This window comes from Camelina sativa, chromosome 19, assembly GCF_000633955.1.
Source record: "Camelina sativa cultivar DH55 chromosome 19, Cs, whole genome shotgun sequence".
NCBI lineage: Eukaryota > Viridiplantae > Streptophyta > Magnoliopsida > Brassicales > Brassicaceae > Camelina > Camelina sativa.
Genome location: NC_025703.1, coordinates 10,963,597 through 10,975,851, shown reverse-complemented (window position 1 = coordinate 10,975,851; position 12,255 = coordinate 10,963,597). Strand labels below are relative to the sequence as shown.

At 33.5% G+C, this 12,255-nt stretch overlaps 2 protein-coding genes and 1 pseudogene across 2 annotated transcripts; 2 read left to right on the top strand and 1 right to left on the bottom strand.

The window, feature by feature from the left end:
- Positions 1–1,992, top strand: LOC104765965 (protein ETHYLENE INSENSITIVE 3-like; the record flags this gene model as incomplete). The annotated part of the gene is given in 1 exon segment (XM_010489761.2): positions 1–1,992. A coding segment is annotated over 1 exon segment (1,716 nt), but the record flags the coding sequence as incomplete, so codon positions are not given.
- On the top strand, positions 3,922–6,709 carry LOC104765964 (annotated as a pseudogene).
- Positions 7,708–9,222, bottom strand: LOC104765963 (GATA transcription factor 29-like). The gene is made up of 4 exons (XM_010489759.2): positions 9,114–9,222; positions 8,857–8,974; positions 7,983–8,516; positions 7,708–7,885 (listed from the first exon to the last, which is right to left on the bottom strand). The coding sequence occupies exons 2-4, from the start codon at positions 8,965–8,967 to the stop codon at positions 7,814–7,816; spliced, it is 717 nt and encodes a 238-aa protein (XP_010488061.1). The 5' UTR covers positions 8,968–8,974; positions 9,114–9,222; the 3' UTR covers positions 7,708–7,813.

Genomic DNA, 12,255 nt, shown 5'->3' with positions numbered 1-12,255 from the left:
ATGAGGCTTAAACGTCTCAAGGAGCAGGACAAGAGCAAAGAAGGTGTTGATGCTGCTAAACAGAGGCAGTCTCAAGAGCAAGCTAGGAGGAAGAAGATGTCTAGAGCTCAAGATGGCATCTTGAAGTATATGTTGAAGATGATGGAAGTTTGTAAAGCTCAAGGCTTTGTGTACGGGATCATCCCCGAGAATGGGAAACCTGTCACTGGTGCTTCTGATAATCTTAGGGAGTGGTGGAAAGATAAGGTCAGGTTTGATCGTAATGGTCCTGCTGCTATTACCAAATACCAGGCGGAGAACAATATCCCGGGGATTCATGAAGGTAACAATCCTATTGGACCGACTCCTCACACCTTGCAAGAGCTTCAGGACACCACTCTTGGATCGCTTTTGTCGGCTTTGATGCAACACTGTGATCCACCTCAGAGACGGTTTCCTTTGGAGAAAGGAGTTCCTCCTCCGTGGTGGCCTAACGGGAAAGAGGACTGGTGGCCTCAACTCGGTTTGCCTAAGGATCAAGGTCCTGCACCTTACAAAAAGCCTCATGATTTGAAGAAGGCGTGGAAAGTCGGCGTTTTGACTGCGGTTATCAAGCACATGTTTCCCGATATTGCTAAGATCCGTAAGCTCGTGAGGCAATCCAAGTGCTTGCAGGATAAGATGACTGCTAAAGAGAGTGCTACTTGGCTTGCCATTATTAACCAGGAAGAGTCTTTGGCTCGTGAGCTTTATCCTGAGTCTTGTCCACCTATCGCTTTGTCTGGCGGAAGTTGCTCGCTTCTGATGAATGATTGCAGTCAGTACGATGTTGAAGGTTTCGAGAAGGAGCCTCACTATGAAGTGGAAGAGCTCAAGCCAGAAAAAGTGATGGCTTCTTCAAACTTTGGGATGGCTGCTAAAATCCATGACTTTCCTGTCAAAGAAGAGGTCCCAACAGGAAACTCGGAATTCATGAGGAAGAGGAAGCCTAACAGAGATCTGAACACTATAATGGACAGAACCGTTTTCACCTGCGAGAATCTTGGGTGTGCGCACAGCGAAATCAGCCGGGGATTCCTGGATAGGAACTCAAGAGACAACCATCAAATGGGATGTCCACATCGAGACAGTTGCCTACCCTATGGAGCAGCAGCATCCAGGTTCCATGTCAATGAAGTCAAGCCTGTAGTTGGATTTTCTCAGCCAAGGCCAGTGAACTCGGTGGCCCAACCAATCGACTTAACAGGTATTGGAGTGCCTGAAGATGGACAGAAGATGATCTCAGAGCTCATGTCTATGTACGACAGAAACGTTCAGAGCAACCAAACTTCTATGGTCATGGAGAGCCAAAGAAGCGTGTCACTGCTTCAGCCAACAATCCAGAATCATCAAGAACATCTTCAGTTCCCAGGAAACATGGTGGAAGGAAGTTTCTTTGAAGACTTGAACATCCCAAACAGAGCAAACAACAATAACAGCGGCAATCAAACTTTTTTCCAAGGAAACAACAGCAACAATGGGTTGAAGTTCGACACCGCACAGCACAACAACTTTGAAGCTGCGCATAACACCAACAACAACAACAACAGTAGCAGTAACAGGTTCCAGCTTGTGTTTGATTCTACACCGTTCGATATGGCCTCATTCGATTACAGAGATGATATGGCAATGCCAGGAGTAGTAGGAACGATGGATGGTATGCAGCAGAAGCAGCAGGACGTATCTATATGGTTCTAAGTCTTGGTAGTAGATTTCATCTTCTCTTATTTTTATCTTCTGTGTTCTTACATTCACTCAACCATGTAATATTTTTTCTGGGTATCTCTGTCTCTCTGTCACTTGTTATGGTGTTTGTAAGAGTCTCTAAAACTCTCTGTTACTGTGTGTCTTGTCTCGGCTGGTGAATCTCTCTCACCATCTGTTTCTTTTAGTTACACAACCCGACTTGGGGATGAACGAACACTAAATGTAAGTTTTCATATCACATATAATATATATTTGGAATTTCTATTTCTCTTCTTTATGGTTTGATGAGTCGACTTTACAATTGGAAAGTTTTGATGTGTTTATGTTTTGATGAGGTGCCTTTACAATTGAAAAGTTTTGATGTGGTACACGCTATCTATCTCTCTACGTTTGGTTTTCATTAATTGATTAATTATCCCAAGAAGAGAGGATAATAACAATTATGTTTGAAGGTAGACGTGCATGTCGCTAGTGGCTCGTTGGTAGCATTCAAGCATGGGTCAGTGCTTGTGACTACGAGCTCGAGCGATCGAGCACATACACCAAACAAAAAGAAAGAAAAAAAAAAGACTATCTATAATGTGAGGTATTCTTAAATACCTTTTTTTTTCCTTAGTTTAACAATATTCATATCTTTAAATGTACTGTTTACTTATCTCTTTTTTAAATTTATTTATTTAAATTACAAATTCAAACGCTGGTCTTGTTTACTATACTAGTGTTTCTAAGAAACATGATCGACAAAGTAACCTACTAAACTCAGAACTTAAATTTCAAAAACACCCGTCGTACATAAGTTGATTAAATTAAAGCTAGGAAACTACATAACGTATGTTGTTGTTAGTCACAACGTGACAGCTTTGTTATAAAAGAAGGACGTTTAAATTGTAGCAGAAAGAAAGATGAAAAAATTCAAAACGAAGCATTATATTAGCTCAAAACAAGAACAAAGAGCACGATTATGCTTTTGCAACTTGAATGGCAAAATATTGGAAATAAATATCAGTATAACACTGAAAATATATGGTCTAGTCTACTTTATCAACGTCAATGTATAAAACAATTGAATTCAGCTGCCCCTCAATAGAGGACAAACCATATAAATAAAAAGAAGACTATCTATAATGTGAGGTATTCTTAAATACCTTTTTTTTTCCTTAGTTTAACAATATTCATATCTTTAAATGTACTGTTTACTTATCTCTTTTTTAAATTTATTTATTTAAATTACAAATTCAAACGCTGGTCTTGTTTACTATACTAGTGTTTCTAAGAAACATGATCGACAAAGTAACCTACTAAACTCAGAACTTAAATTTCAAAAACACCCGTCGTACATAAGTTGATTAAATTAAAGCTAGGAAACTACATAACGTATGTTGTTGTTAGTCACAACGTGACAGCTTTGTTATAAAAGAAGGACGTTTAAATTGTAGCAGAAAGAAAGATGAAAAAATTCAAAACGAAGCATTATATTAGCTCAAAACAAGAACAAAGAGCACGATTATGCTTTTGCAACTTGAATGGCAAAATATTGGAAATAAATATCAGTATAACACTGAAAATATATGGTCTAGTCTACTTTATCAACGTCAATGTATAAAACAATTGAATTCAGCTGCCCCTCAATAGAGGACAAACCATATAAATATATAATACTCCCTCCGTTTCAAAATATATGATGTTTTAGTGAAAACACGCATATTAATAAATAGTTACTTTTAAAAAGTTTAACCAATCGTAAACAAGTCTGCATAATATAAAATATAAATTTAATCTAAAAATTGCATAGAAAGTTGGAAACATGCTATATTATGAAACAAAAATACTTCTCTAAACATCCTATATTATGAAATGGAAGGAGTACTAAAAATCTCTGCTCCACTTCTATGATTATTACACAACAAATGTCCCTCTTCTTCTTTACTTCCCAAGAACGTTGCCTAAAAATCACCAACTTTCCATTCTATATGTTCACGCATTGCGACTTTGATATATATATATAGCACAATACTTGTCAAGTTTCAAACTATTAACAATTTCTCCAATCACAAGAGGAGAGTTATAAATATAGTATCACATTATCTATCACACACCACACACATTTATTGCAACAGTGCTCACATGGTGTCTCAACCTTGTCACATGTACCATCTCTCGGATCATAAACTTATCACTTGGTCATAACTCCTCACATCCTCTAAACACGTAAATCGTCCCATCAACTAGTCCCCTACACCTATGAAATAGCGAGCCACTGGCATACTTTGGACCCTGACGCAACTTTCCAGACCGTGAATCAAGGATCCACATGTTGACTGTAGTACCCACCAACGAAATAGATCTCGATCGGGACCAACCATGAGAGCAGCAGAGCATGGCTCACGCTGAAGAAGGAAACAGGATTTCGAACAAACGATTCTCAGTGAGCGTGAACCAATGATAGGATCACGTACAGTAGAATGATTATTTGCCTTGGAGAGATCACGTCACTACTCTCATTGGTTGGTGTTGGAAGCGACAGTGTTAGATATCATGATCGTCTTGGATTAGGGTTTTTTTCCTTATAAGTAATTAACATTTACTTAAACATTTGATACCAAAAAATTAAAAAATTGTTACATAGTTTTGCTTATTATATCTTTTTTTTATGTACTTTGGGAAGTCAACAAAATAATGTGGTCAAAAGACTTCGAGGGCACGAGAACTCTATAAAAATACCAATTTCCTTTTTATCTTTATTTTACAGCGGGAAAAATCATCGACGTCTCTTCATCTTTTCGCCGCCTTTAGGGTTTAATTTATAACCTCTTCCACGTTTTGTTTCTCAGTTTCTTTTTTTTTCCCTGAGACGATCATCATGAGAAACTCGGTGAAGCGGGAAGCGGAATCGACCGGAGATCGCAGCAGAAGAAGAGAAGCCGATGAGCCGTCGTCGTCGGCGGAGAGACCTAAGATCGTGAAAAAGGAGAAGCAGAGTAAAAGCGTAACTGCTTCAGTACCACGGTCTCAAGAGCCGCCGATTCAGGAGGGGGAAGAACAAGGAATTGATGATCGTAGAGCTATAAGATCTCAATACCTAGCTCTTACCCACGAGATTAAAGGTACTTACTGTCTCTCGCTTCTTTCTACTTTTGTGTGTTTGTGTTTTTTTTTTTTTTTATCTGTCTTTCTGACATAACTGTGTTTTGGTTTGGTGTATATATAGATGCTAAAGATGATTTGACCAAAGTTGATTCTGACAAGTTCAACCGTATCATTAATGAGGTTGAGAATTTGCACCAAAAAGGTAATTGTATTCTGTTCTTTATATGCCTTGGTCTTAAAATTAGAGGAGATGTTTCTTATTTTGTACTGATTATAAGTCTTTTATTTGGTGGTGTCACAATTGTTCTATTTTTTGCAGTTCGGAAGCCTAGAGAGCAAGTTGCTGACGCGGAGGCGCTTTTGGATTTAGTTGATAGCGTGGTTTCATCGGTGAAATCTCAATCTGCTCATGGTGGTGTTTCTCCAGCTGAGTTTGTTAATGCCTTGATCAATGGTTTTGGGAAAACTTCTTTAAGAATCGATGCTGATGAAGAAAATAGGCTAGTGTCGATGAATTGGAAAGACCTTGGCTTTGCTGTCTGCTCTACGGTTTTGGTATCATGTGGTTGTTCAACAATGTGAGTTACTCTCTCTCTCTCTCTCTCTCTCTCTCTCTCTCACATTACAAGCTAAGTGCTTAATGTTAGGGATCTGAACTAATTGGTTTTAATTATTGTTCTTTTTGTTTTATTTTGTATCTCTTTTAGGATAGGTCCTATGGATACTGAATTGAAACAAAGGAAAAGGTCAGTGGGCAACAGAAAACGTACAAAGCCTGGTGCAGGGGTTAGGCCAGAGGAGGTGAGTAATGTTTTTCAAGTTTCAGTAATCTTTAGTCTCTGGAGCAAATTTGACTGTGTGGTTTCCAAGTTTATGCATCTTTTGATTTACTCTGCATACTAATTAAGCTGCGTGTAATTGCATGCTTGATGTTTTAAAATCTCTTTCTATATTACTTTGTTTGTAATTGGTTTGATGTATCAGTCAGTACTGATTTGGCTACTTTTCATATCCTTTCAGGTTGATAATACTGAAAAGAAAACTGATACAGACAAAAACATGGCAACAATGTTTAACATCTTGCGGAAAAATAAACGTGTCAAGATTGAAAATTTGGTGCTCAATAGGAAATCATTTGCTCAGACAGTAGAGAATGTGTTTTGGTATTTGATTTATGGTTTATATACAGTTATCTTGCTTTCCTGTTTTGTCCTTAGAGCCGAGGAATGCTCCTGCTGCGAACCTGGTGATGTCAGGGGAGGTCGTTCACAACCATTATGTACTTAGATTTGATTACAAAGATTGGGAGGTGCAGATTTAATTAGTTTTATTTCAATAATTCTCTTAGTGGTGTATTAATTAATTAGCTCTAATGAGTTTGGAATTTTGTGACTGTTGTTGTTGCATAGCCAATGAACAAAATGGTGGCAGTGGGAGAGGAGCTGATGCCACACAGGGAAACAGAAGTCGTTTCATCTACTTGTGACTTGCCATCGAAGCTCTCACAAGATTCTCATACGACGCCAATAAGAAACCTGTCGAGGAAGCAAGGTTTGGCGAGTCAAGAAGAAACAGTTGTGGAAGATTCTACTGACATTGAAGGCGACAATGAAGATAGTGAAAATCGCCGGGAATGCAAGCTTAGGAAGACTCACTTGTGAAGATGGTTCCTGAATTGACAAGTCTTTTAACTAATCCATTAGGGTACATAGCAACTTTTAACCTGTGGTTTCGATTTGGTAGGAAGCATCATTTATGTGGTTGGCAAATATCTTAATGGATTGTTTCTGGTTAGGATTGTTATTTTGATTGATGTTAGGTTTAGAAAGTTAATTAGGACCATCTTCCTCCTTAACTCGTGGTTTTAATTATTATTGTTCTTTTGAGTTTTAGTAAATTTCACTTTTGATCAGATAATAGTTAATCTATTGTCCAAATGTTCTTTCTATAATGCATGTCATATACTCACCAGTGGTTAATTAAATCCCGACGACTAGTTCCTACGACCATAATGGTTCTTTCCATGGTGCAAATCATTTAGTCATCTATTCTCTTAACCCTGACGATTTTATTTATTCACATAATGGCTAATCCCAAAATTTTGCACGAATATCCTCAAAGCATTACATATTTACATAATTTCTCCCATAATGTAGTGAGGCTCCTTGTAATTACCGAAAGCTTGGCAATATGTAAAAGTAATCTTTTTTTTAATGTAACACTTTTCTCTAATAATACTATGGGTTGGTTTTGCATTTATATAATAAATCGATACTGTCTTGTTCGACTTGTCTCACATGCAACATATCGAACACAAACGAGGAAAACCATTTACATCGGTTTTAGAGAAAAATAGCCTTTAATCTTTATTGTTAGTAAAAAAACAAAAAAAACAACGTTCAGAAACTTACTTGTCTTTGCTTTACAGTTGTAACATCGTCACTAGATTTTGGAATTTATTTAGTATTTAATTCTATACATAATCACCATTTTCATAATTTATGAAGATATTATTCTATTGGTTTTTAATAAAAATATTATTCTATCGAATTTATTTTAGACTACTAAATATATTCTGGTAGATGTATATGATTTTACACAGACTTTTTTATATAAAAAAAAAAGAAAAGGAAAATAAAATATAGCATTTCTGCACTAGCATATTTATTTGGAGAAAAAAATAAACAATATTTCTTTCGATATCAAATATACAATTATTTGAATGAATGAAAAAATGTATTCATTTCTCCAAGTTTTTATATATTCTAATATTGAAATCTGCCAAAAAGTATGAACCAAACAATATTTGTGCCTGTGTACAATTGTGTGCGAATAATATACTTTTGATATGTAACAGTTCACTGCAGTATGAATATTATAAATAAATAAATGAAAAAACCACAAATTCATGAATATTATATAAGCTTTGCAAATGAGCGACCTTAAAATTACAATTGCTTAATTATAAATTTATAATGATAAAATAGTTTTCCAACTACAATCACTCTCGGTTCCTTTTGGATTTCCTCTCTTCCTCCTTCCTGAACTTGATCCCACAAGCATTGCACAAACTCTGAAAACACACATTTACCAATTCAGTGATTAGTAATTAAATAATTCAAACCTGATTAATTTACTTACTTAAAAAAAATTAAAGACTAATTAATCACCTTAGGACCAAGAGGACCCCTTCGCCACATAGGAGTGGTAAGTGCGTTACAATTCACGTTCGTACACTTCCTCAACGTCCCTTCACCCCTTCCGCCACCCCTTCCGCCGCGGTAGTAGCCATCGCAACCGCGAAGCCGCTTCGCGTGAGCACTCGGGGTCTCGTTCCAAGCGTTGGCCATCAACTCAGTGTTGTTACGACTAGCTCTCCTAGCGGGAACGTCGATCAGAACAAACTCAGGAGTCACGGCCAGAGCCGGTGTCGATCTCGGAGACGGAGGCATCGGATAAGGACCGACGTTCAAGGTGTTAGGGACGCCGACGAACTGTTGAAAGATGTAATTGTAGACTCTTATATTCATGTCCACGTTGCTTCTTGCACCTTGGTCGTTGATCACTTCATGATCTCCCCGAAGAGACCGACGTAGGTTAAAAACCTCACCGCCGTCGTTGCTGATGCCTCCGCGGCTGCCTTCGTTGTTGTTGTTGTGATCTCCACGGCCACCGTCCACGACGACGTTGGTGTTGATGGTTCCCTATTTTTTGTTTGTTACGTAAGTAATTTATGTGATAAGGTTTTAATGTTTTTTTTCCTCCAATTAGTGTTTTTAGCATTAAGAGCTTAAGACAGAAATGTTAGCGTTTTTTTTTGGTCTTTCCAATTAATGAATTTAAGAAAAGTTCAATGAATTTTTTTAAAAAAAAAAACATGTGTATGATATAAGCTTGGAACTAGTCCATTTTCTTCAAAAGCAAATATATTAAAGAAGAAGAGATCTCTACGATTGAAGATTTTTCCATATTTATTCATGCCCACATCAATCAATTATAGTGAAAAAAATAAAAATAATTATGAATAAATGAATGAAATAAGACCTGATCAGTGATGGTTGAAGTGGTGGTGGAAGTGTTTAAGCTCAGATGTGTCTCAACAACAGTCGAATTCGGCAAACCCAACTTCAGTGTTAAGTCCAACTCGTTCTCCATTTTCACTCTATAAAATTTGAAGAAAACAAAAACAGTATAAATTTCTTACAATATTTCTATGAATTTTCTGAGGATAATATATATATAAACAGAAAACATAAGATATGAATAGGGCATAATACACTATATGTGTTTAAAACACTTACTGCAAAGCAAAGGATTAAGCAAATCGATCAAGAAATTTAAGTTTTTTTCTTTTTTTCTTCAGATCTGAAACTAATCGATCCCCTAATCTTGTAGAGATCGTGTGTTGCTTTGGTGCCTATATTTATACACATTGATAAATATATGAACGTTTACATGTATATGTACACACGTATTTAGAGAGCAACAACAAGGCATGAGAAATGTGATTATCGTCAAATCATGATTGCTACATGACAAATCTAGCTTAATTTTGAGAAAAAAATACATTAAATATTGAAAACGGTAAAATCTCTTTAGGACCAAACCATGGAAATAACATGAGAAGACTGAGAGGGAGATCAGAACTTACAGCTAGAGACTCTTTTTCCTTAAATATAATTTTTTGTTCTCTTGAGTGAAATTTTTTGTAGTGAATTTGATGATATGAAGTGGAGTGATTTATAGATGTGGTAGGATTTTTTTATACGAAATTATTCAGTAATTTTATTCGTATCTCATCCTAAACTTTTATTTCTTCCAAATAATTTAGAGTCAATTTATATTCTTTGTATAGACATAGATTTACTATTAGTCGTCGTTCATTATTATTATTTAAAATTTTGCAAAAAAAATTTACTTAATTTTTGAATAAGAATTATATAACAATTGAAAAAGTTATGAAGTGCAAGCTATTGAAAATGTTGTTCATGATAAGTATTTAGTATTTATCAGATTTTTTTAAAAAGATTATTTATAAGACTATATAGTAGCTTCTAAGTTTTTAGTGAGTACAATACCCAATTCAATCATTGTATGACAAATTTAACCCAATTTTTCATTTGCGGAGTGATCCAGATCCTATTGTCAATTTTCAAATGATGGAAACTGTCCGTGTTGGACTCATCACATATTAGGTTTTTTATGAGATGTCAGATTGATCGTTAGCATCCTCTAAAAAGATTTCAATCGATACATTATGTCCACGCGTCGTAATTTAGTTAACTACCTAAAAATCATCCATATTACTCCCTCTATCTCACATAGTTTGATGTTTTAGAAAATAATTTTTGTCTCTCAAACATTGATATTCTGAATATTTTTAATATATTTTTGTTTTAATAATTACTGATGTTGTAGAGTGTATGAAGTAGGAAAGTGGAAAAGTAAAAAAGTATCAGAAAAATAAATCATGACAGATCATAAATAAAATAAAAAAATCATGAGAAAACAAAATTAATCATATATTCCCTCTGTCTTAATATGTGTGTAAAATCCTAAACATTAACTATGTGAGAAAGAGGGAATAGTTTTTTATGAGAAGTCACAAGTCAGATTGATCATTTACATCTTCTAAAAAGATTTCAATCGATGCATTATATTCACACGTCATAATTTAGTTAACGACCTAAAAATCATCTGTAACTGCTTTATGTTATTACTAGTTTGAAAATTTGCAATTTGTACAATTGGAAACTTTTGCTTCAATTGGTGACTACATTTTAGGAAAAGAACAAGGAGGAATGTCATATTCCTCTCTATTCCACAATTTTTTTACCATTTGACAGTAATAATTTTTCCTTTACATTCCTCTACATTCTAAAAAAAATAAGGAACAATAGAACAAAAGTGTTCTTCCCCAAAATTGATGAGGAACAAATAGAACAAAAAAAGAACAAATATTAAAATTCGTTTTTATATTTTAAAAAAATAAAAAATAAGTTTATTAATAATATTCAATTTTCTAATATAATAATTTTCATATTTTTATAATGTATTGACAGAAAAAATAATTTTGATATGAATTTCATGTTGAACTAATCTTAAGGCTATTTGAAAACCATATATGAATAGTAAAATAAATTTAAAAAACTCATATTTATATCATAAATAAAAACTAAAAAATTTTTAAATTACCTTTAAAATTGTATTGTAGGTTAATATTAAATATTAATATTTAATATGACATATTTAAAATTTAATTTACAATTTTTAAAACAATGAAAAATTCATTGTATATACATTAGAAGTAGTATTAGTATTAGTATTGAATTTGATTTATTTAATATTTACTATATTTAAAAATATATTTTTATTGTTTGGTTACCATTTACTATTTAGTTTATTCTGTGCAGATTTTCCTTTCATTTCTCAAAAACAGTTTATTCCATTTTGTATTGTTTTTTTTATTCATTTTTTTTGTTCTTCTAATGGTTACCGGTAGACCCTTTATTTTTCGTCAATGTATAGTTGTAAACTGCTTTGATTTAAATTACGAAACGCACTATAATTTTATTTATTTACATTAAATCAACATATATATATAAATTAACTTTTCAATTTTTGAATGCCCGTCCAACTTCTTATAGATATGAATTCTACTATCAATCTTGTCAATGGTGAACCTTGATTCACTTGTTTGAGGGATGTTCAATACATTATCATCATGATTATCAAACCATTTTAGTTAGAATTTATAGGTAAGAACTACGGAGAGACTAATTTTACATAAAACATCTATAAATTAATACTTAGTATAAATTAATAATTATTATAAATTAATAAGATAATACTCTTTTTGTTCCATTTATATGATGTTTTAATTTTTTTTTTGTGTTCTATATTATTAAATTTTTCTCATATTACTATGCATAATTTATGTTCTGCAGTGTGTATGACAATTAGTATTATGCATGTTTTTTCTATTGGTTAAAATTTTAAAAATAAATATTCAATATTTTTTTTATTAAAATATTTATGGTTTCTTAAATTTTGGGTTTTCACCTAAAAGATCTTATAAAGTGGAAAAATGAGAGTATTTATTATTGAAATCCTATGTAAACATGTGATCCTATTATTATCATAAATTACTAATTTTATAAACTTATTTAGATATACCTTAAGACAATTTAAGTAAATATGACCATAGTGTTGTTTGTTATTTTTAAATTGCCATTCTTATTTAGTTGAACTCATCTATAATCTTTTCTTATTTCATCAAAAATATTTACATCAAAAAACTAAAAACAAAAAAATTAGGAAACTATAAATATTAGCAGAAAAAAATTAATTTTCATTAGGTATTAATTTTTATAAAATTAGGAAACTATAAATATTAGCAGAAAACCTAATTTTCATTAGGTATTAATTTTTAAAAAATTAGGA